Source organism: Callospermophilus lateralis, unplaced genomic scaffold (assembly GCF_048772815.1).
Source record: "Callospermophilus lateralis isolate mCalLat2 unplaced genomic scaffold, mCalLat2.hap1 Scaffold_45, whole genome shotgun sequence".
Classification (NCBI taxonomy): domain Eukaryota; kingdom Metazoa; phylum Chordata; class Mammalia; order Rodentia; family Sciuridae; genus Callospermophilus; species Callospermophilus lateralis.
The window spans coordinates 5,337,194-5,364,151 of record NW_027514398.1 but is presented as its reverse complement, the minus strand read 5'-3'; the positions used below and the strand labels follow the sequence as shown (position 1 = coordinate 5,364,151).

Genomic DNA, 26,958 nt, shown 5'->3' with positions numbered 1-26,958 from the left:
AATAGAATTACCACAATGTGTTCCCTGAAAGAAGAGAAACAAATCCAGTAATTCCATTCTTAGGTAAATAACCAAATAATTGAAGGCTGAGGCTTATGGCAGTATTATTTACAATAGCTAAAGAGTGGAAACAACCTACATACCCATCAATAAATTAATGGATTAGCGAAATCTCTAATATACAATGGAATGTTATTCAACCTTAAAAAGGAAGAAAATTTTACACATGTTACAATATGGGAAAACCTTGACTAGATATGATACAGTGAAAATACAAAAGTCAAAAATAGATCAAATATTCTATGGTTCCACTTACATGATCAACCTAGTTTCAATGACCAAAATAGTTGATTTCAGAGAGAAAGTAGAATGGTGGTTTCCAGAGGCTGAACAGAAAGCGGTAAAGGGGAGTTAATGTTTCAAAGGAACATTGTTTCAGTTTGGGAAGGAGAAAAAGTCTGGAGATGGTTAGTGATGATGGTTACATGACAATATTTTTATACTTAATGCCACAGAATTATACACTTGAAATGGCTAAAATGTAAATTTTTATGTGTTTTACCTCAATTAAGAACAAAAATAAATAGATAAGTAAATGCTTTACAGAATCCAATTCCTGTCATGATGGATATCCATTGCAGATATTTCTCTAAAAAAAGAACACTGGATAAGAATTGGAACAAATAAGTTTAAAATTTGACAACAACAATCACAGGAATGTGTTCCCTGAAAGAAGAGAAACAAATTATTTGAATCCTATAATCTAATATCTTTCTGCTAGGAGGTCCTTTCTTGACTGCAGTGTAGGAAGGGTGAATCCAGTTAGAGCATGGCGATCTTGCTAACATTGGAGAAAGCTGGAGTTTGGCCATTGAAGTTTGAACAGCAGAATGCTAGAGAGGAAGAAGCCATGAAGAAGAAGAGCTTTGAAATTTATAGGGCAGTTTCTTTGTGTCTGTTGCTGTATACAAACCTACACATGCATAGAATAAAGCCCAAGGAGCTACAAGCTGAACAACTCCAGAGGTCATGCAGGGAAAGAAGACACTAATGTCTCAACTAGATAGAGTAGAAGGACATTAGTGAAAAGCATATCCATCCTCTAGAGACCCCAGAAAGTCAGACATTAGTTGCCATGCTGCTAAACCACATATAAAGTAAAAGATAACTTTGACAAGCCCTTTCGCCCTCTCATGTTTTCAACTCTACTTGCTTTGATTCAGTCTCATTTAATGGCAGGAAGCAGAATATGTGTATGAATTGAGAGAAAACATTAACGATTTTGAGTGAAGCCAGGATTTCTCAAAATAAGAAACTGCAAGAATGAAACAAAAAAGAAACAAGTGATATATTGGACCTTCTCATAATGAAACCGATTTGCTCCTCAAATAACAGTGTCAAGGATACAAACATGCAGACCTGCAATATGTATATCTGACAAGTACTTGGGCTCAAAAGATTTGTGTGTGTGAGTGTGTGTAGAATATACATATAATAATAAAACACACCAATATTTTAATAGGCAAAAGAACTGAAGACATTTAACAGAAGATTGTAATAATGGCCAAGAATCTCAAGAAATGGTGCTCAATGTCTTTAGTCATTCAAAAAATGCAAATTAAAAACAAAATAATACACCACTACTCACCCACTAGAATTTTAAAAAACTGGCAAAAGCAAGCTGAAACCATTCTACATTAATGAAGAAAAAGGACAAAATAATACAATACTTTGGGGAAAAAGGTTGATAGCTTTTTTATAATGCTAAATATGTAATTTACATAACCACAAAAAGCTCACATCTAGGTATTAACCCTTGAGAACTGAAAATATGTCCTCACCACAACATGTACATTTTCATAGTAGCACTTTTTCTTTTCTTTTTCGGTACTAGGGATGGAACTCAAAAATGTTCAACTACTGAGCAACACCCCAGCCCTTTTTATTTTTAATTTGGAGACAGGACTCAAAATAAGTTGCTGAGGTGGCTTTGAACATGCAATTCACCCACCTCAGCCTCCTGAGTTGTTGGGATCACAGGCATGTACCACTCAGTAGTATTTTTTTATATAAACTCTAAATTGGAAAGAACCCATATGCTAATCAAGAAGTGCATGAATAAACAAAGTGTGATTATCTATATAATGTAAGGCCACCAGCAATATAAAGGAATAGAGTATTTATTCATGAACAACTTTGATGAATCACAAAAAATATATATTCTAAGCAAAAATATAGCTATAAAACCTATAGAAAAGAAGATTTCATTTATATGAAATTCTAGAAAAGGATCTTGAATCTAGAATGTCAGAAAATATGACCAGTTTATAAGGAATCAGAGAAGGAAAGTGAATTAATTGCAAAGAGCTAACTTTTAGGGTAAAATAAATGTTTAATCTTAATATGTTTTTACTAAGACTTATAAAACCGTACACATACATATTCATGGTTCATCAAAATATAATTAAAGTATATATTTTACTGTATTTAAATTATACCTCAATAACCTTAATTTTATAAAAATGTCATAGTAAGTACCCAATATTTAGCAGCAAATAGAAAAAAAAAACTTTTAAAATCACTTTAAATAGTTCAATAACCTTAATACCAAACATGAAAATAGGACAAAGACACACATGCACAAAGCGCATGCACGCATACACACACACACACACACACACACACACACACACACAGAGATACATGAATTAGAAATTATTCTAAGTCATGCAACACCTCAAAAGCAAAATGCCTAAATAACATATTGACAAAAATACACAGCATTAGACAAAATTAAAAAAAAAAAATTAATGGATCAACAATGATTCTTGTTAGTTTATACTCAAAGGGCTTAAAAATCAGCATACTACAGTGATGCAGCCACATCAATGTTTATAGCAGCACAATCACAATAACTAAACTGTGGAACCAACCTAGATGCCCTTCAACAGTTGAATGGTTAAATAAACAGTGATTTATATACACAATGGAATATTACTCAGCATTAAAAGAGAATAAAATCATGGCATTTACAAGTAAATGGATGGAGTTGTCGAATATCATCAAATCATGGCATTTACAGGTAAATGGATGGAGTTGGAGAATATCTTGCTAAGTGAATTATGCCCATCCCAAAAAAGCAAAGACCAAATGTTCTCTCTAATAAGTAGACGCTGATCCTTAATGGGGGTTGGGAGAGGCATGGGAGGAATAGAGAAACTTTAGATAGGGCAAAGGCAAAGAAGGGAAAGGGAGAAGGCATAGGGATAGGAAAGATGGTGAATGAGACAGACATCATTACCCTACATACATGTATGGTGACATAAATGATTTGACTCTACATTTTGTACAACCAGAAAAATGAAAATTTGTGCACTGCTTGTGTACTATGAACTGAAATGCATTCTGTTGCATGCATAACTAATTAGAACAAATAAATTTTACAAAGTATTCTACATAAGTTAAAACAGATATTATTTATTAAAATGAGAAAATCCTGTGAATTTCATGCTAAGAGTCATAATCCTATTAATGAGGAAATAATAATAGCATATATCCATTAAAATAATATAAAAAATATAAAAATATAAAAATAAATACTATTATGCATTTTTAATATTTTTAAATTAGCAATAAGAAAAAGAAATATGATGTAATTAAAAGAATGCAGATATTATTCTTTATTATTGCATATGACATGATATTCTACCAAAAATAAGAAGATGGCAACTGAAAAAGTAATCCAGTGAGAAACTTTAGTGTTACTATATAAAAGTCAATAACTTGGCTCACAGCAACAGTAGTCAATATAAAATATAATTTTAAAAATATTCAGAACCACAAAAAATATTAATTAATATTACTATCTGTATAATTTGTTTTTCAGCTCTCCTGCCTTACATTTTTGGAAACTTCTCCCAATCCTAAATGATTTTTTTAAGCTAATTTGCAAAGGTGTATTCTCTCTCCATCTCAGTGAACTCTGACTACTCAAACAGAGTATTGGATTGGATCCACAGGAGTGTGTGAAATCTAAGCAGACCCACTTAGGAACCTTTTGAGAGAGGCATTGAAATAAAAAGTTCCTTTATTCTTTTGAGAGCTCAAGCTAGAAGGAAATACATCCTGAAGCTATTATTTCCTGAGTACTCGTATTCAGTGGTATTTCATGCAAAACTCTTTAAGTTATAGAAGATAATAAACTCATGTTTTGGTTTAACCTAGTTTGAACAAGGTTCTATGATTTGCAAGTCAACTAGTTCTTTCAAAAAAAGAAGAGGAAGCAGAGTGTAAGGAGAAAGGAGAAAGAATAAGAGGTATTAGGAGAAAACAACAACAAAACATTATAGACAGATAGATAGATTGATTGATTGATTTTAGGTGATTTTTTTTGCTTGATGAGGTATTAATATCAGAGGGCCATCTTGATAGAAGAACAGTTGAAAAAAGCAATAAGGCATAAAGGCAGGTGTGCAGTAAGTATAAGAAGTAAGGAACAGGAAAATAGAAATCATGATGAAAAGAAGAACAAAGCAAGTCATTTTCCACAATAAGATTACCATTTTTTAAAAATCAGTAGATAATGTTATGACAGTAGATATTGTTATGGTTTCAAATTTTATGATGATGAATAACAATGTATATTTTGTGCAATGAAAAAAATACTTCAAAACTTTTAAAAAAAGGATAAGAGGAAGAAAAGGAGGAAGAAAGGAAAAAAAAAACAAAGACAAAAATATATACAATAAACATTTTTTTAAATGAAAACAAAGCTACGAAGCCAAAGAAACTGTACATAGAAATAGAATGGATTCGAATAACACTAAGATATACCACAATCCAGAATGGAAGATTTAATATGAAATAATTTTTATTCAAGTTAATTTTACAATTCTAAAATTAAGATGTTAATAAGATGTCACAGGAAGGGGAAAATGTATTTAAAAAAGAATGACCTTTTGAAGATAATAAGGGGCATGGTTAAAATTATCCCAATATTATAAATAAAGAGGCCTGTGAAATTGAATCAAGAACTAATAGATGAAACAAAATGAGGACACCAATAAGTATCATGTTAGCTATGAAAACGAGGGCAATTAAAACAGTCAAAGGCAGTAGATTTTTAAATAAACAATGCTAAGATGATTATTTGAGTCTAGCTATACTAAATCATTCCATGTAAAAGCCAAGTTGTGTGAACTAGAAGGATACAATTAATACAATTACAGACTGAGAAATGATCTTAAGCATAAAAACAAAGGTGGAAATATAAATACAAGCCAACATATTCCACAGCACATAAACTTAAAATGTCTGTATATAGAAACTATAAACTAGCTATAATATAAAAAATAAATTAGAAAAATAGTTTCAATATAAGGTAGAAAAGAAAAATATATATGCATTTTTAAAAAAAAAACCATAAATGAGTAAAGGAAAATGATACATGCAAGCAAAGGAAAAACAGATACTATCCAAAATAAAGGGCTCACAAAATTATTAAAATATGATCAAAGAAATAAAATTTAACTAAAATATTACCATATTACTTTTACTATCATACCAATTGACCTTATTAGTATTAATACATCAAAATGTACTATAATTTTAATGGTCAGTATTTAGGAATCAACTAAATTATAGCAATGAGAGACTAATAAAATAAATTATAGTGGATCCTTAAGATGAAGGCTATGAAACAAATTAAAAATCATTTATAAAAACTAGTGATAAATTATAAAACTTTTTATATAAAATAAAATAAAAAGCAAGATTACAAAAACATATAAATAAATCACATAAATATATTTCTATGTGTAGTCCATAGGTATAGTCCTAATTTCATCTGTAATACTTAATGTATGTGTATGCACAATACAAATATACACATGTACATGTGCACATACACAACCATACATATTTATTGTAATAGAACCAGGATACAGATCCATAAAGTATAGTTTATGGCAATGCTACTATTACAGCAATTTTTTTCTCCTTATTTGTACTTTTGTCTTTTCTATTTCCTGTATTTCTATATTTTCTTAGATTTTTGAATCTAAAATATTCACGTTTTGGTGTTATCGTGAAGAAAAATGGTTTAAAAAGACCCCACTGAATTAAAATTGAAAACACCAAAAAGTAATGTTATTGGAAAAAAAAGTCAAAGAAATCAAAGCAGAAAAAGAAATATTAATTTTTGAATAACAAACTGAGGGTCTGAGGATTAGATTATGTAACATTATTATGATTAAAAATTGAGAATTGGGAAACAATATAGGAGTTTATTGCTAGTTCTTAGGAAGATAATGATTCTGGAAATTGTCAAAAGAGAGGTACACTGATAAAGAATGCTGAAAATCATTTTAGGTTTCAAATTTTAAATAAAGTAGCAGAAAAATGTTTAAAAAATGTCAGATACATGGTGAAGTTAGGGAAAATTGTTCTACACTGTGCAACTGTATCTTCACAATACATTCTCATTACAGTTACAATGGCTGTAATAATGAGAACAGAATGATCACAACATTCCAAAGAATGAACAGTGCCCTTGGCATGAGCAGCTAAAACCCAAGGGCCTCTAGTCCCTCTCATACTTCCCTTACAGCTCTGAACAAATTCTTATGCCTCTCAACCCTGAGCCCGGGTTTCTTCACTTTTTGAAATATTTTATTGCCTTACTTTATGTAATCAACCATATAATAATTGCATGTTTATGGAGTACATTTCAACACATATATACACTGAATAACTGGCACATGCCTGTAAAGAGGCTGAAGCAGAAGGATTACAAATTCAAGGTCAGTCTGAACAACTTAGTGAGAACTTGTCTCAAAATAAAAAATAAAAAGTCTATTGATATACATCAGTCATAGTGTGCCCCTGGTTTCAATGCCTAAACCTTTAAAAAAAAACTGAATCAGATTGGCATATATAGTACCTCAATCGTTAGTACCTCTTTCTGGTGATAAGTCTAGATCCTCTTTTCTAGCTATCTTGAAATATACAATATATTATTAGATACTGTCACCCTAACAGGTGATAAAACACCAGTGCTTATTCTTATCCAATTGTAACTTTGGATGTGTTGACCTACTTTTCCCTGATCTTCCTTTCCCACTTCCCCTCCCAATTCTCTGGTAACCACTATCCAACTCTCAACCTCTACAAGATAACTTTTTTAAGATTCTACATATGAATAAGATCATGCCATGAGATATTTATCTTTCTGACTTACTCACTTAATACAATAATGCTCTCATCTTTAAATGGAAGGAGTTGAGACAAATGTCCTCTACTACTATAATATTATTTGACTCCAAACACATTTTCCTGGTTGGTAAACTACTAAGACAAATGATTTTATCTTGTGACTTTCAGTGTTGACCAACACTTGCATAAAAAGTTACAAATCCTCACACATATCCTGAATTTAATCCATTGTTCTATGATAATCCCCTTAAACCACAATCTCATCCCAAAAAGTGTACCCAAAAATCTCCTTCCTTCTCTTTCCCTATTTCTGAAAACAAAATGGATTTGTTATCAACAGCATTCATATCAACAATAATCATATGGCATATGATTATTTAGCACTCACTCCATGGCAAGTCCTGTGTTGTTTTATATTTCCTTACTCTTCACATATTCTACATATGAATAAAGTGATGATTAAACAGATTAAATGACCTAAGGTCATAAAATAAGAAACAACAGAACATTTTCAGGTGAAATCCAAAAAGCCATAGCAACATATTTATGGTATAAGCTATTTTGTACACATTTGAGCAACACAAATAAGATCCCCATCAGAAGTTCACTAGTCCACTTGCCTATTTGTGTGTATAAAGAATAAAGAGCCTTTGGGGACAGCAGAATCCCAAACCTGAAACAATTGACCCACTGATGTCACCAAGACAGGTGTTTATGTGGTTATAGCAGCAGTTAAAACAAAATTGTATAGGTGAAACTCTAAGATCCCTCAAGGATAGAGGCCAAAAGCAAAAGTAAAGGCAAAAATGTATTTTAAATTTTAGTTCTGAGCCACCAATGCAAATTCAGAAAATAAATATTGATTCAATGTGTTATACAAAATCAAGATATTCAATCACTTATTTATAAAAATATGTGGACAATGACTGACAAGAAATCTGACTACACAAGCAAAACAAACTAGGATTTCCCAAGCATAGGTTTAAAAAACTGTGTGAAAAAATACTGGGTATGTTTGTTCAGAATGTGGTTTCCTGGGGCAATTTCCAGAGATTCTGATTGGTAGGTAGATTTGCATTTTTAAATGTATAACCTAGGAGATTCAAGTAGTCCATGAAACTGCATGGAGAAGATCTACAGTTGGAAATTATTCAACAGAATTAAAAGAAAATGCATTTAAAGGGAAAACAGTGGATTATTGCTTTACAATCTACCATATCACACATTTACATTATCTCATTTGAGCTTCACAATTCTATGAGGTAGTATTGTAACTATTCTTTTCAATTAAAAATGAGCAAACTGAAGTTCATGGAGGCTGAGTCACTTAGCCCTGATATCTAGCCACCAGGACATGAATTTAAAATTACACATTTCATGTTCTTTCACAACACCCTTGTGTTAAAGTGACTTTAGTACAGTAAATTAGTCATTTGTATGCACTTGATTTTCATAAGTCAACAGTAATAAATTACTGGACACATCAGAAGAGTATTGGTACAATTTAGACAAATATAATAATTTTGTTTGAGACAATGAGCTCAGAATCCCATGGGTCTTGGAAAAGTCACTGTCCTACATACTGGCTATTAAGGTTGCATGACTTGCTATGCTATTCCCTTGCTACTTGAAGTGTGCTTCCGTACCCATGCATCACCTAACAGCTTATTAGCAATGCAGAAACTGGGGCTTCCTCTCCAGCCCATGAATGAGAATTTGCATTTTACCAAGTTTGCTAAGCGTACTTCACCATAAATGCAAGTTTCATGATTTTTAGGAAAATGACTCAATTTCCTATATTTCACTTTTCACATCTATGAAATGAGAAAGCTGAATTGATCTATCTTTTACATCTTTGCCAGAATATTAGAACACAGGATTTGGAAAACTATGAGAAACAAATGAGACAAATACTGTCAGAAATCTAAGAATAGCTTTCATATTGTTAAATGACAGAAATAATAGCAACAACAAAAACTGCCATTTTACAGGTAGTATGAGTCAGCAACTATACTACAAATATATATGCATATAATTAGAATATACACAGAGAGACATATAAATTATATATTGTTTTTATTGTTACCTCTCCACTTCAATTACATTCATTTTTCTTAAAATACCTGACTAGTTTCACTTATCAGATTTTTTTTCCTTTTTAAAAGACAGATGTAATCAATGATTTCTCATGTCAACAAGAGCAAAGCATGCCATCCTAGAGGTAAATATCTAGGGGTTTAGGAAGAGCAGGTATGATTTGAATAAAACAATCATGTGAAATAATCTACTGAAAATTCAACACAATTCCCTTATCAAGTATAGATTCAAGGAAGATGAGAGAAATCTTAAGAGTTTGCATGGGTTAAAAATGATTTCAAGACACACCAAAATTTTTGATTACCTTATTTTCTTTTTGCTATTGTTAATATATAAAGGTTCTATTGTATTTTAATCATTATCATACATGAATGAAACTGTCAACAGAGAAACATATTGAGTAATATTCTTTGAGTTTTCCTAATTAAAAAACTCAGGCAACTGACTAAAGCTTTAATCAAAACAATCTCAGGAAGTCTGCCCAACAGTTCATAGTGAAACTACAATATGAAAATGATCACAAACTATGACATTAAAATGACACATAAGGTTAGGAGCCCAGAGTTCAAATTTCCCTAACTTTTAAAGTGCCCAAGTTAAGTACTACATAAACAAACACTTATTAAGAGACTTATGCAACAGAATATAAATATAAATGATAAAATAAATATGATAAACTGTACACTACTATTCTTTATATTATAACTGTTAGGCATGATCAGGAGTAGGTATCCATCTCTTTTGTGTGTTATAAGATCTAAATCATTCACTATCCATTAGTATATATTATGAATTCTATCTTGGCTTCCTAGGTTTCTTGCTTATTTTATCCCTCACAGTTCTGTTGCTATTAATAAACTGCTAACTTACTTACAATCTACACTAAGCATGTTTAAGAATTTTGTCCATCCTGTTTGTTTTCTTGTTGTCTTTGGCAGAACTGAATATTTTCAAATAAACTAATAATAACCAAACATCCTATGCCTTGTTAACTGTATCAGCCCCCTAAGGCATGGGAGAGTGACCTTTTGGGACTGGCAAATACCCAGAATTATCTTTGGCAGAAGTACTAAACCCCAAATAAGTGTGCTCCATATTTTTATTCTCCCCAGAATTTCTATATTGGGGAGAATAAAGAGAACTTAATAAAGTAGGTAATAAAATCAGATTGCCTGGATTTGAATTCTGCCAGTGCCACTTTATTAATGCTGTGACTCTGAGGAGGTTATTTTACCTTTCTGTATCCTTATCTCTAAAATTAAAATAATACTTAAAAAGTTTTTATGAGAATAAAATTTTATAATAAATACAAGGTACTTAAAATACTGAATATATTGTAAGTATTCAACAAAAGGAAAATTACTACTAAGATAGGGAAATCATTATACACTTATGGATTGAGCCATATATGTGATGTAATAGCTTCCCCTCTTCTTTAATACCAAGGGCAAAAAACTACTTTATTTTCTTTGGGTTTGGGAAAAGAACATAATATTTGTAGGATTTGGAGTTTAAAAGAATAGATAGGCAATAGAAGATTGCAGTATAACTATCTTATGTTTGATACATGGTTTGTAAATCATCTCAGAGTCTAGACTATAATGTCAAAAAAGTCATATGTATATCCCATGACACTACATTTCATTGGTAGTACTTTTTTCTAGTATTTGGTATTTCATAAAGGAAGTATGAGAATGAGTTATCATGTCCTGGTTGTGATGTGCAAATGTAATCTAGTCTTCATTAGTCTTCCTTGTAAATGGGTTTTTTGACTTCTTATTGCCTCTTATGCCTTGCTCTTAATTGAACTAATTTTTAATTTGCTAGAGCCACTGTAACAACGTACTATAGAGTGCCTAAACAACAGAAATTAATTGTCTTAAAATTTCAGAGGCTAGACATCCAGGATCAAAATATTAGAAGCACTGGTTTCTTCTAAGCTATGAAGAAGAATCTATCCCATGCTTCTCCCCTATTCTTCTGTTGTTTTGATAGCATTGCTTGGTATTCCTTGAATGACAGAAGCTTTACCCACATTTCTGCCTTTATTTTCACATGTTGTTCTTCTGTTTTTATCTCCAAATATTCCTTTTTTATATGAATACCAGTCATAAAGGGTTATGGATCCATCCTATTCCAGTATTAACATGTCTTAACCAATGACATATGCAATGATCCTGTTTTCAAATATGGCCACATTCTAAGGTACTGAGGGTTTCATTAACTGAAAATGAAGAGAATGTATCAATCCATAACAGTTTTTAATTTACATGTGATTCCTCCATGCAGACAACTATGTGTCCAAAGATTCACGTGGGAAAAATACTGGTTTTAGACAATTGACACTTGTTTTCATAATGCAGCTTATCTCACCTCTGCTGTGGAGTCATCCCTACTCTGTAATTTGCCTTCACCTTTCACCTTGTCTCCTAACTGGGCTCCCATATTTTTCTTCTTCCTCTCACTAATAAATATTTTTATCTTTCACATCCTTTCTTCCTGTTCATTTTTTAACCCCACTGTTATATGAGAGCTACTCTTTTTAAGGTGATGAGAACTTTCTGATCAGCCATTCAGCAGCCTCAATGTTTATTCAGTATACCCCTATGGAACAACTTATATTTTTCTAATTTCTTTCTTAATGAAGTATGGACTTCTGACTTCTACTGACTTCTGGGATACTACTCTCAGTATTTATAAATGGAGTCTCCCCCATCCATCTGACTACATTCTGTCATTTCTTCCCATCTTCCAGTGCTGATTTCAGCCTCCCTTAGAGTATGCTTCCTAGCCTAAAGATTAGTGGTTAGCATTAAAATTAGGGTATACTATAGAGCTAGTAGACTATTGAAGAGTAGCTGCAGAACCTAGCCAGGATTTATAACATCTCCATAAGAGCAACAATCACATGTATAAATGAAATTTGGGGAACACCACAGTTTTTTAATTAGAGATGTTTTGATTATCTTAATGCCTGGAAGATATCAGTCAACATGTTTATGTTAACATTAGTAGTCCATTTAGGAAGGAGTACAGTTTATATATTTACATAGTAAAGATACTTTAAAAATAAATTGATGATAATTTCTCCCTCTTTGTTTTTATATCTGTAGAAGATTGAACTGTATGTCCAGTGATGATTAATGACTTGCTATTGTTCTGTTACTATCTAAATGTTGTATGTCTTTATATAAATACAAGCGCTGGTCTAACATTTTCATATCAGAAAACCAAATGTGACTCTGAATGTTGAAATTTCAATATTTAGTAATAAAATAATTAATTAATGTATTGTTTTGACACTACATTATCAATATAATAACATTATTTGCATGTGTTTGTTAAAGATATTTAATTCTAACTGCTACCAGAGAAGATCTTTCTGTCTCTGTTTCTGATTATGGACAACCCTCATTAAGTTGTTAAGAGAAAAGAATATTTGTACCTAAGAATTTTAAGGATTTTTTTTGCTTTCCATTTTATTTCTCAAAAGGAATGAAGAAACCTTGGGCAGATCTTCCTTTCCCATGCAGTTTTTTCCCATTAATAATACTGCTTTACCTCAAGAATATTTTTTCTTTCATAAATTGGTAAGTTTGATACCCATTTAGTTTAGCATATATATGACACAAATTTATGAAGAACATGAAAAACATTCATAGTATTTGGTGCTCATATAGTTAATATTAATGAACAACCATTCATTACCTGAAACTATGAAAGTATTTTTCCCAACATATTCCATTCTATTCTCTCTCTCTCTCTCTCTCTCTCTCTCTCTCTCTCTCTCTCTATCTATCTCTGTCTCTCTCTTTCTTCCCCCCCTCTCTGGTAGAGATGGAAGTGAGTTGAAAGACAAGTTCAAGGTATCACAGTTTATTTCTAATCTGCTGTGAGTAGTTAGAAATTTTAGTTATCATGTCTCTATCATATATTGAGATTAATACATTTGTAAAAATTTTTATCTGTTTCATTTTATTCTTATATTGTGGCTCCTAGAAGAGTTAAAACTACATATGTGGTTTGCATTATATTTCTTTGATAATCTATATTGTAGTAAACTAATAAACCTTTAAATGTTTATGTTAAGGATTTAAGGAAGCTCCCACATTCCTACTATGAAGTCACTGCCTTTCTTATACCAAAATACAATTTGATTTACTCATGACTATTTGCATAATTCATGTTACTTTTAACAAGCATTAGACTTTTTAATGTGCATTTAACTTAGCATTTTGGATTTGTTTTGGTATATAAGTTGACTTTTTTTTTCCCCCCACAGCAGCGGCATGCACATAATCCAGTGCTGCAGCTTCCTTTCTATGAGATGACAGCCCAACTTCCTAGTAGCACGTCTGGGTCTTCCTCACTGAGTCATGTTCCAGATCTAGATGCTGGACCTAGCTCCTATGAATGGACTATCCAACAACCAAGTGACTCTGACCTTTATCAGAGGAATACCCAAAAGAGGCAAAAGCAAACCAGTGACAGTGATAGTAGCACAGAAAACAATAGAGGAAATGAATTCAGCCAAAAATTCCGAAATTGTAAGAAAAAGAAAAGATATTAGTATTACCTTCAGATAATACGTATCTTCATTGATCTCAATTCTGTTTAAAGAAAACTGAGCAATTTCTTGAGTGTCTTGTCGTTTTTGAAATATATGAAAACATGACTTATCTGATTTGCTATTCAATTTTTGCCTCAAATGATAAAAGCTTTTAAAAATAATATAATGTACTACTTTTGTATGTCATAATATATTTGACCCATTGCCAATAAAAATATACTTTGTATCATTTTATTTTAGTACTGATGATGAAATTTCATTAAACTATTAACTAAAAGTCAGCTACTGAACACTTGTGGATAAGGTACTGTGATTTCTCTATATTGTTAATATAATATTCAAGTACAATTAGGCTGTAATTAGGAACATTAGATTTGCCAAAAGAAAGTAATGCAAATATTTAAGAGTTGCATGTGGTTCCTAGTGAATATGTTATAAATAGACTTTGTTTCCTTTGTTAATTACATTTTATTTTTTACATTCATTCAAGTTTTTTCTGTGCCTTAATGTACTTCAGGTTTATTTTATCAAATGAAGACATATGACAGTGATACCAAAAGAAAGATTATTATCATGGGATTGGCTTTTGAGTCATTAACTTGTTATATGAGTTCAATGGGGATTCCTGCCTCTTTACTTCTTACTTGTTTATAATGAACATTAAGTTGGCTATGTAAGTATTACATTATCTACCTCTTTTGCCAGCCAGGTTTGAGAGAATATGTTTAATGTATTTAAATCTTGATAATTAATAAGTAAATAGAATGATATTTCATTAATGTTTGATATCTAATACTTAATTGTCCAAAAAATGTTTCTATTTTGGGTTCATTTATTTTAGAAGATACAATACACATTAAACAAATTGGGGTTTTTAAAAACATTTTTGTTAATTTTATAGCCCACCATAAATTAGAATGATAAGAATTATATTTATTAAAGCTAATTGAAAGAATCATGCAACTCCTTTGTGAGTCGAGCACCAAATTTAGTAGGAAGGGCCACGCTTAGATGTTTCTTTTGCATGTTGAATAGCACTTTATAGATACTTACTGTTTAAAAGAATAAAGATCTGTTTTTAACAAAAGGAGTAACTGAATTTAACTAAGTATAGTAGAATTTAGAACAAACATTAATCTACTTTAATCTGATCAATATGAAAACCTGACCTGTGCTTTATGTAGTTTTAACTATGTTTTCTTGGCTTTTGAAACACATACTCTTCTCGTTTTACATTCACATTTTTTTTTCAATTTAGAATCAAGCCAAAGGGAAAAATGGCTTCTGCATAATTAGGAAATAGCATATCTTTAAAAAGCTTAGCTTCACCTTCACCTCAATCTTTTCTTTAATTCTGTAACTTACCTTAAACCTAAATTATTTTGTTGTGATTGGTATTATTGGAAGTATATAAAAAATTGTTTCTTAGCAATTCAGAATAGCTTTGTGTAAGAAATATATCTTGAAATACTATTACATTAATTAAAATGTTAGAACTGCAAGATATTTTTGTTAAATTCTTCCATCACAGACAGGAAAGTGCACGTTGTGACTTAGATATGTTGGGTCCCACAAAGACTCATGTGTTTGAAGATGTGGTCCCAAATGCAGCAGTATCCAAAGTGGGAATCCTTGGGATGTGAATATATCATGAGGTCTCTGCCGTCATCTGTGGGTTAAGTGAGAGATTAACGATTTGAATGGACTATTGGGAGGTAGTGGACAGTGTAGGAAGTGGGACCTAGTAAAAATGAGTGCATCCTTGGGGATTTACTCTTGGGGACTTTATCTTGTCCCTGTTTCTCTCTCTCTCTCTCTCTCTCTGTCTCCCTCCCCATCCTACCCTTTATCTGTCTCTATCTACCTATTTATCTGTCTCTCTCTGCCCCTCTCCCTATCTCTTTCCCTTTCTCTCTTTCCTCTCTTTTTCTCTCTTCCCCCTCCTTCTGCTGCCATGAGTTGACCAGCTGGCCTCCACCATGACCTTTCTCATGATGATCTGCCTCATCTCAGGCCCAGAGCAATGGAGCCAGCTGACCATGGACTGAAATCTCTGAAACTATAAGTCAAAATGAATCTTTCTTCCTCTAAGTTATTCATGTCAGCCACCTTTTCTTCACAGCAATGAAAAGCTAATACAGTATCTCAGTATTAACTTGAACAAGTCAACCAACTTGAAACACATGGAAGACTAGAAAAGTCACTTTTACCATGGTGTATTTCATTATTAAAAAATATAAAATAGGGGCTGGAGTTGTGGCTCAGCAGTAGAGCACTTCCCTGGCATGTGTGAGGCCCTGGGTTCGCACCTCAGCACTGCACATAAATAAATAAAATAAAAGATCTAAACAACTAAAAAAAATACATATATAAAAAATATAAAATATGCCTGGAAATATCTGTCACCATCCTATAACATTTTGAGTTATCAGTTTTCCCCAATGCTGTATATTTGAGTTAAGAATTATTAAAATTATTTAACTTTGGGGATTTTATTTTCCAATTTTTAATCTCTCACTCTCAAAATCTGTTCACTTTTAAGTAAGCCTGAATCCATTCTACTATGCTGCAAGAATCTTAAATATGAGAACAAAATTAGACAGTATGCATATTCTCATATTTTCTAATTTTTATAAATCAATATCTAATGCATGAGGAAGTGGTAAAATCAGAAAAATTACCTACAATTAAAGTTAGATCACAGTCCCAAACAGACAGATTAACAGAAAAGTTTAGAGCATATGAGAACACTCTATAAAAAGTGGCTCCCAGGGCAGCCAGGGTAAAGGTTTATATATAAACTTAACTAAAGACAATGAGTTTGGGGTTTCAGTGGTAACATATGGCAGGTTCCATTGGGAGCCTTCCATTTTTCACCCAGACGCTGATGGGCAGTCTCCTTCCTGGCTGGGAGCTCACCAGGGAAGGATTTATGGCAAGTGAACTCTCACCTTCCAGTGCTAAGAGTCAAAGAGGGAGATTTTTGGCAGCTGTGCATTCAGAAGGCTCTGGTTAACTCCATGAAGATAAGCTTGGAAAGGTTTCTTTCAATGACTGTTGTTTGTTCATATGTTTTCAACTTAATGTCATTTTTATGCCATTCTGGTGAGTTGGTGGTTACTTCATTTCCCCTACTTGAAACTTCACAAGAAGTTTCACAAAGAGCTGAACCAACTGCTATGGAAAGAAAAGTGAAGTTCATATTTATATTGTATGATAACTGAAAAGAAAAATAATAATATAGATTAAAAGAACGAATAAGCAAGAAGGAACAAATCTAAACACATTTCCCCACCCCCATTGAAGCAGTCTTCTAGTTCTGGGAATGGGTCAATGCAATTAAATGGCTGTGTCTCCTTAATGTGATATAGAATATTACCATCTTTGAAATGGTGTAAATCAGATGCTACTTGTCCATTCTGATTTAAAAACAATAAGAAGTGTCCACTGCAGACTGCACAACCTTCTCCTTGTTGGGTAGTCAGTGTATCTGAGATGGGATGATTTCAGAGTACAACTGGAAGCTTCCAAGAACCACATAGAGATATTAAATATCTAGATAATTGCTTTGTAAATTCTTATAATTGTTCTTTCTAAATCATAAGTCCTCAATTTGGAAAAACTATCCACATTATTGAATGAAGCTTGATGTTTCAGTTCAAAAGTGAGTTTTCTAGGATGACTTACCTGGTACATCTATACTGTGATGTTTGTGTACAAAGGACCTCACACTTTGGCATTTAAGGCAGGATATCTGGTGAAGAAAGTGGCACCAGGTATCTGAGTCTACATTGCCCTGACCACTTGAGTAATAACCTTTTATATACTTCATTGTCATAACAAATAAAGAGATCAAGGTTGAACATGACCAAGGTCAGGCTGGAATCTGTGACCCACAAGGATGAGGTCTGGTGACTTATGACATTTATCATCAGCTGTATTAACATCTATATATTTCCGTATTCCCTGCACCTCCATCAGGCTACGATAGCAAAATCAAATTGAGAAATAGAAGGTAGAGGAAACCTTCAGCTTAGCCTCCACAGAGGAAATATTACCCAATCAGGATACTCCAGATCTTAAATGTACTCATCTATATTTCTGGTCACCAGGAAAGATAAGAATAGGTAAGCTCTATTTCATGTTCCCTTGGTAGAGCCTTAAGCCCAGGAATATTTTCCTGTGATTGAGTAAATATCCATCTAAATGTCATTCTCTTTCCCTCTGATATTATTAGAGAACTGAAAGAAACCTATTTTGCAGTCAAATTATAGAGAATGATTATAGTATTTATTTGGTATTTTTTACTTAAGAACAGTTGAATGCCATTTATGTTTTCAATTCAAAGGAAGAAATTTCCTTCCAGTAATTTTACCTCAATGAAATGTAGACCATGCTGAGATGGTGGAGCACATCTGTAATCTCAGTGACTTGGGAGGCCAAAGTAGCAGGATCACAAATTCAAGCCCAGCCTAGGAAATTTGGTGGGTCAATGCCCCAAAATAAAAAATAAAAAACTGGAAAAAGTGCTCCTGGGTTCAACTCTTAGTACCTAGATCTAAAAATTTTTTTTTAAAGTACTGGAGATACAGCTCAATGGGAGAGCACCCCTGCGTTCAATACTCAGTACTGCTAAAATGCTTCTGCATAGCAAAGGAAAGGGTCAATAAAATAAAATACTAATCTACCATTTGGGAAAAATTTCTTTACAACCATATATCAAAAAAGGGGCTAATGTCTAAATTTTAGAAGGAAATCATACAATTCAATAACAGAAAAAAAAAACTTATGGGAAAGGATTTTAATATACACATTTATCTAAAAAGACACTAACATAGTCAGATGTTAATGAGAAGGTGCTTAACATTACTCATGAAAAAAATGCAAATCAAAAGTACTGTCAGATATAACCTCACAGCCAGTAGGATACCTAGTACCAAAACATCAGGAAAGAACAAATATTAGCTATGTGGAGAAAAAAAAACCCTTTCGCACTGTGGGTGATAATGTAGATTAATGCAGCTATTGTGGAAAAAAAGTAGGAGATTCCTAAAGAAATTAAAAATTGAACTATCATGTGCATCAGCAATTGTCCTTTTAGGTATACACCCACAGGAAATGTATTTAGCACCTTGATGCAATATCTGTACTCCCATGTTCATTTCAGCGTTATTCACAATATCCAAGATATGCACACAATCTAAGTGTTTATCGGTGGACAAATGATACAGAAACTGTGGTGTGTGTATGTTTAATATGGAATATTATTGAGCCTTAAAAAGGAGACTCTGTCATTTGTCACAACATGAATGGACCTAGAAAACATTATGCTAAATGAAATAAGCCAGACAAAGAAAAAAATATTTCATAATCTCTCTGATTGTGGGATCCAAAATAGAAGTCAAACATACAGAGTTTAGAGAACAGTTACCTGGGTTAGGATTCAGAGGAAATGGAAAAATGGATATAGGTCAAGGATTTAGGATGCACGAGTCTAGAGACTAGTGTACGACATGAGAAACCATAGTTGGAAAAATTGAATTGCATTAGGGATTTCTGCTAAATGAGTAGAGTTTGCCATACACACACACACACACACATACACACACACACACACACACACACACACACACACAAAGGTAACTATGAGATGATGAACACAGTAATTTGCTTCACTATAGTAATTATTGTAGCATTTCTATGTGTCCCATAGCCCTCTGTTGTATACCTTAAATATACACTATAACATTTATTTAAAATAAATAGAAACTTTGATATGTACTCTATCTCCTCATTGAAAAAGATGGCAGGATTTGTCAGTGGGTAGAAGCCACACTTTTTATACCTGTTGATGATACATTCCAAGCATATATATAGTATATAAATAGACATCATAACAACTCTTCATTGAAAATCCAATAATGCTTGCTTAATCCTGGAATGAGAGGCTTAGAGATGCCTGGCTATAGGACAACCAAAAGCTAATTCAAACAGGGTGAATCCATGTCTCCTATTTGGGTAGTCTAGATTTGCATGTGTGTAAGTGTACCAGGGATTGAACCCAGGGGCATGCACTTAACCACTGAACCACATTCCTAGTTTGTTAGAGTCTGTAAACAAGTCTGGATGGCGCCTGGCAAAATGCCAGAGGGAATAGTTTGTAAAGTAACAAAAGCGAGCCATTAAGTGTGAAGATTCCTGATTGGTTGACTGCTGTATCTAGTTTATGCTAATTAAGATAAGCTGTGCAAAATGTATAAATACCTCTGTTATCCTACAATAAAGGGCTTCCATTCCTGCTGCATCAACGTACACAAGTCATTCGTCACCCCCCGGTTATTTTGCCCAGCCAGCCGGGCTGCGGCACTAGTTCTTTCTTTATTTTGAGACAAGATCTTGCTAAGTTGTTTCAGCCTCACTAAGTTGCTGAGGCTGACTTTGAACTTGGGTTCTTCCTGCCTCACCTTCAAGAGCTGCTGGGATGTGCCACCACACCCAGTGTTGGACTGGATTTTTATAAAAGGAGAAAGAGAAGAGAGGTAATGAATCTCTGCTTCTGAGGTTTGAGAATGATAGGAGATATTAAATTTCAATGACTACCCTAGTATTTTTCATCAAAATTATTTCTACAGTAACGTGGCTTGATCTGATTTGATCTATAAAGGAATGCCAAAATAAGGGAAAACCTCAGTTTTTATTTTTTTCACCACTATTTTAGAATCAGCATATCTGGTTTGATAGTTTCAGTTAGTCCACCAAACAGACAGACAATAACCAAAGAGTAAGAATATGCAAAGGCTGGAGATAAATTTTTAGAGTATACTTGGACTACTGCCAAGAGCAGAATGTGTCTTAAATAATTCCATGAAATATGATGATAACTTCCAGAAACTTGTTGAGATTAACAAACAATGCATTGGGAAGTGGCTTGGTCAGAATGTTTGGGATTTTAGGACAGAACCAATTGTCATTAAGTTTCCTGACCTCCTCTCTTTTTTACATATGTCCTATTAGATGGGAGATAAAAGTCAAATGATAGGGAGCTACAGCATGTGCATTTGTTCCAATGTATAATAAACACATCTAATCATTGTTTGGCAGCCTTTGATAGCCATTTGTCTTTTTCAGGTTGTTCAACACTTGCCTGATAGTAATATCAAGGACAAATGCAGGATACTTTCAGCAGCTTTTTAAGCCCCATTGTTTCTTAGAGATTATTAGTTTTATTGGTATGTGCTGAACAATAGCAAGTTCAGTAGGAAGATGAATAGTCTATCATAGGTCAGCATATTAATGTCCACTAGCAATAGGAGTGCTGGCAAAGGCCAAGAATCTAAGACTTGTAATTGTCCCAATAACATGCAAAACTTCAAAACTATGTCTGGAATCAGTAAATATGGTAATTTTCTCCTTTGACAAAGCATAAGAGCTAGTAAAACTAGGATTTTGACAATGAGCTGATCTTAGAGAAGGCAAAGAGTATGCCTCAGGTGTTTCTTGTGAAAAAACTATTGTGTAACCAGTTATAATATACATTAGAGTACACGGAAGAAACAAAACCAATAGGATACATGTGTGGCTAAATGTATGAATATATGTTATCTACAGATATATAGTCATATGTCATTTAATGATGGAGATCCATTCTGAGTAAAGTGTAATTAGGCATTTTTTATTATTGTGCAAATATCAGAGCATGTGTACAAATAAATACATGGAATAACTTATTATATAGCTAGGCTATATGGTATAGACCATTGCTCCTAGGCTATACACTGGTACAGCATGCTAGGCTGAATACCTAATGCTATAGACAATTGTAACATAATGTTATTTTTGTGTCTATACAGAGAAGATACAGTGAAAGCAGGGTACAAATTATAAAAATGGCTACATTTATTAAGACACAATGAATACAGCTTATAGGATTGGAATTTGCTTTGGGTGACTCAGTGAGTACTATGTTCATGAGTAAATGTGAAGGCCTAGGCTGTTACCATTGACTACTTGTTTTAGATAGCTTTTTTTTCTTTTTTTTTCTCTCTTTTTTTCTTTTTTTTTTTTTTTTTTTTTTGCTGCTGTGACTTAAAGACCTGACAAGAACAATTTTAGAAGAGGAAAAGTTTGTTTAGGGGTTCATGGTTTCAGAGGTCTGAGTCCATAGACAGCTGGCTCTATCCCTCTAGGCCCAAGATAAGGCAGAAAATCATGGTAGAAGAGTGTGGTGGAGGTAAACAATTCATATGATGATCAGGGGGCAGAGAGATTCTACTCACCAGATACAAAATATATGCCCCCAGTGACCCACTCGTCCAGCCACAACCTACATGCCTTCAGTTACCACCCAGTTTTCCCAGCTCAGTTAATACCATCAGGGGAAATTATTCACTGATTAGATTAGTATTCTCATAACCGAATCATTTTTCCTCTGAACCTTGATTTATCTCACACAAGAGCTTTTAGAGGGACACCTCACATCCAAACCATCACACTACTGTAGACTTTGTTAACCATGTACATTGAAGTTACAGTAAATGTATTAAATAATTTTCTTTAATGCTAAATAAATTAAACTTAGTTTATCAAAATATTTTACTTTTTTAAACTTACAAATTTTGACTTTTGTAATGAAACAAAACAATGCACGTCTTTACAAAAATATTCTTTTGTCATATTCAATAAGTTTTAAATTTTTTTTTGGTTTTTAAACTGAGATATGAATTAGCCTAGGCAGACACAGGGTTAGGATCATCACTATTACTGCTTTCTACCTCTATCTCTTCTACCAATGGGAGGTTTTCAGAGATGATTACATGCATGAAGCTATCACCTCTTATAATAGCAATGACTTCTAGAATACCTTCTAAAGGACCTACCTGAGGTTAGATACAGTTAACTATTTTCTTTAAATAGAGGAAGTACACTCTAAAATAACAATAAAAAACATAAAATAATGAATACATAAGCCAGTGACCTCGTTGTTATCATTAACACATATTTTATATTGTATATAATTGTCGTGTGCTATACCTTTATACAATTGGAAGGCAGAAGGTCTGTTTACACAAGTAATACATCATGTGTGTCTGCTCAATGATGTTACAATGGCTGCAATGTCAGCAGGCAATAGAAATTTTTCAGTTCCATTTTAATCCTATGGGACTGTTGCCTTATATATGGTTCACTGCTGATGGATATGTTACTTAGTCCATGTCTGTATAAGTGTGTGTGTGTGTGTGTGTGTGTGTGTGTGTGTGTGTGTGTGTGTGAGAGAGAGAGAGAGAGAGAGAGAGAGAGAGAGAGAGAGAGAGAGAGAGGTGTTTATTATAGGAATTGGCTTTCAAGTTTATAGAGGCCGGAGACACCATCATCTGCCATCTGCAAGCTGGAGAACCAAGAAACCAACAGTATAATTCAGTCTGTCTAAAGGCCCAAGAACCAGGAGAGATAAGGATCTAAGTCTAAGTCCCAGTCCAAAGGCTTGAAAATGGTGTATGAATATGTGTTGGGGGTGGGGGATGCAGTTGTGTCAATCCCAATTCAAGTCCATAGGCCTGAAAACCCAGAGTTTCAGTGTCTGTGAGCAGGGAATATGAATGTCTTAATTTATACAGGGTGCAAATTCATTCTTCCACCCTTTTATACTATTCGGGCCCTCAACAAATTGGATGATGTTCACCCCTATCAGCAAAGATGATCTTCTTCTGTCAGACTACCAATTAAAATGCTATTTCTTTAAGAAACAGTCTCACCAACACTAAGAAATAATGTTTTAGCAGCAATCTTGGTGTTTCTTGGTCCAAACAAGTTGATCCATAAATCAGCCAGCAGATTGTGTTTCCCTAAAAATTTCATTTGCAAGGGATATTGAAGAAGAGGGTTAAGTCTAAGGAAGTGTCTGAGAGAATAATTTTTTCAGCTTTGAGCACACTTCTATAGATGTAAGGCAATCATGTAGAATAGACTGGGGATCTCCATCACTGAAGAGGAATGAGAGCTGGATTGAAGTAAGGACCATGGCAAAGACCATGGAGTAGTGAGGGATCATGAAAGAGTTTATGGTTCATACTTTTTGCACAAATTAATAGATTTGACTTCCTCCTGAATCCAATGTCCTTTATTTCTTCACTGAAAAGACTGAAGTAGTGTGGGGTGAAAAGGTGAGGATAAGAACACCCTGTTGTAAAAGGAAATCTATAATTAAACCAGTTCTTCAATTTCATCGCAAGAAAGAGGTTTGGGGGCTACTGATGGGATAGGTCTGTATTTTCCCTCTAGATAATGTGTCTGTGAGGCCAACTAAAACAATATACATATAGTACCTTTGACTGTGTTTTACCCTTTGATTCTCATTTTTTATAACAAAGTACACTTAGTATAAGACAGAACAATAGCACAAGAGAGAGACAAATGGATACAGTGGCTATCTCTTGGAAGCCTCTGAAGTACTAATCAAACAAAGTCAGAACAGTCAAAGAACTTGTTCTAAACAACAACAATAAAAAAATTGTAAATCTAAATTTTGGAAATTTCTCTTTTGTAAAGGGCAAGTAAAGATTGTTTTTACCTTGCTCCACCAGATTCTGAGCAGAGACCCAGCAGAATGACCTGTGGGAAAGCTTAGCTTTTTCAGTTTGATCAGAGTTCCCTAGATTTCATCTGCAGCCTCCAGAATAAGCAGGAAGTCCTGACCATACTTTGAGAACTTTCCTTGTTCTCAAAACATTTGGAGGGAAAATATTTCCCTCCTAAATCACTTCTGGGTGGTCAGGGTCCACAATTTGATTGACAATAAATAGATAGATTAGCAGGATTTATCAGAGTTCTTCAGAGAATCAGTGTGCACTTTTATGGGTAAAGAGAGTTATTATAAGGAGTTAGCTCACACAATCATGAATACTGACGAGTCTCAAGATTGTCAATAGACCAGCTAGAAACTCAGGGCAGTCAAAAGAGAGCTCAGTCTGAAGACCTGAGAACCAGGAAAGTCAATAATGTAGCTCTAGTCCGAAGGCCTGAAGATACTGTTGTTTCAGCATAAAGGCAGCCAAGCAGAAAAATTAATATTTCAGGCAGGATTAGTTCTTTCCATTCAGGCCTCCAACTGATTGCAAGAGGCCTACTCACATTATGGAGAGCAATCTGCTCTACTCAATCAATTAACTAAAATGTTAAGCTCATCTCAGACACCTCCACAGAAACACTCAGAATTATGTTTGACCTGGTGACTCTGTCAAGGTACAAAAATTAGCAGTCATACAGGATAAAAGTTTAATTCACACAGGTGCAGTACTCTGTGAGGAGTGGCTTCCCAAACAGCCAGGTGCAAGTGCTTGTCTACCCACTTAACAAAGGAAAGGGTGTTAAGGGCTTCAGGGGGAAAGTCTGGAAGGGCTGCTGGGCTCATTTACACAATTTTTCATACCAGTGCTGATTGGCAGCCTTCATCCTGGCCAGGAACTCCTCAAATGGATGAACTATAGCAGCTGATTATTCACATCCAGTAATAGAGATCAGTCTAAAAGTTGAACAGGAACCTCCCTCATTGGGGGATTTATGGAAGCTGTAAGTTTGGGTGGTTTTGGATGTCAGGAAAGGGAAATTGAGATAAAGTTTCTTCCTGTGGCTTCTGTTTGTTCAGATGTTTTCGGTTTAATAAAATCCTTATACCATTTTGATGTGTTTTGGGTCCTTTAATAACAAATAAACTTTCCTGTTTATATAAAGAATCTGGCATTATATTTTGAAAAAAAATTACTAATTGGTAAAAATTTAGTAACTCTTAAGCAACATTTATTATGATAAGGCATTTTGCTTCAACTAACCCAAGCCTTTAAGTCCAGACAAGTACTGTACTTTAAAAAAAAAATCCAAATACCTATACAATACTTTGGTCTAAAAAAAAGTGTGTTCTATTAACTAGAAATTCTTAAAATAATAATTTTAGTTTTTAAAAAATTAATTGTGTTTAAAAGTCCATTTCTAGATGGTGGCAAAGGTCAGGACCCTGTCACAAGATATTTTAGTACAAATCAATGAGTAATTTGCTCCAACTTCCATCCTCAAAATAAATGCACAGTAGTAAAAGTGATTAAGATAAATACCATATTCAGAAAATAAAAATATTGGTATCTCCATAGTAAGAATGTTAAAAAAGAAAACTAAATTATCAGATCAGAAATACCTGTATTCCAAACATTCTTTGTAGTTCTAGTTACAATAGTCAAGATGCAGAATCAATCAGGGTATATATCAGTAGATGAATGGAGAAGACACATGGGGCAAATAAATGCAATGGAATGTTTTCAGTCATAGAAAGGCTGAATTCTGTCATTTATAGCAACATGGATGGAACTGGAGGTCATTGAGTTAAATAAAATAAGCTAGACAAAGACAAACACCATGAGTTTAAACCCACTTAAAAAAAAAACTAAAATGTCTCTCATAGAATGATAGAGTGGAATAGAGTGAGAAGGAGGGGGAAGACATTAGATAAGAGTCACTAAAGTTCAAAGAAAAGTAATTATATCTGGTTTTCTATAGCCAAGGAGGGTAATGATTGGTTACAGCAATTTTTGATAGACTTTAAAATAACTAGAACAATAAGAATGTTTGCAACCCACAGAAATAATTAATATTTAATGAGATGAAAATGTTCATTACTCTTATTTGATCCTTATACCTCATATACATGTATCACATTGTTATTTGTAAGTCATAAAGGTGTAAAAATATTTTAACTATATTATATATAATATTTATATAATAAATAAAAGCTCAGAAGATCAGACTGTATGTTGTACATGAAAATGGAGAAGCAGCTACAGGTGATGAAATCTTAGGTCTACATTTCTGACGGACTGATACCCTTCACCACTTTCCTCCCACAGACCCCCCAGTTACCTAAACAACAGCTTCTACCCCTCTCCTTCCCCATCAAAGTATAATTTTGACAATCATTCTGATACACTGTACCACAGAAGTAGTTGGGAACCAGATGAAAGAATTTGTGCCGGATATCATATTGTACTTTTCTGAGGAACACTGGCAATAAATTCACTGAACTGTTTCAAAGAACT

At 33.4% G+C, this 26,958-nt stretch overlaps 1 protein-coding gene across 1 annotated transcript; it reads left to right on the top strand.

Moving 5' to 3' along the window:
* Positions 1 to 829: 829 nt before the first annotated feature.
* Positions 830 to 13,879, top strand: LOC143388924 (splicing regulator RBM11-like). Its single transcript, XM_076842345.1, has 3 exons — positions 830 to 1,026; positions 12,803 to 12,899; positions 13,592 to 13,879. The coding sequence occupies exons 1-3, from the start codon at positions 830 to 832 to the stop codon at positions 13,877 to 13,879; spliced, it is 582 nt and encodes a 193-aa protein (XP_076698460.1).
* The last annotated feature ends 13,079 nt before the right edge of the window (positions 13,880 to 26,958 follow it).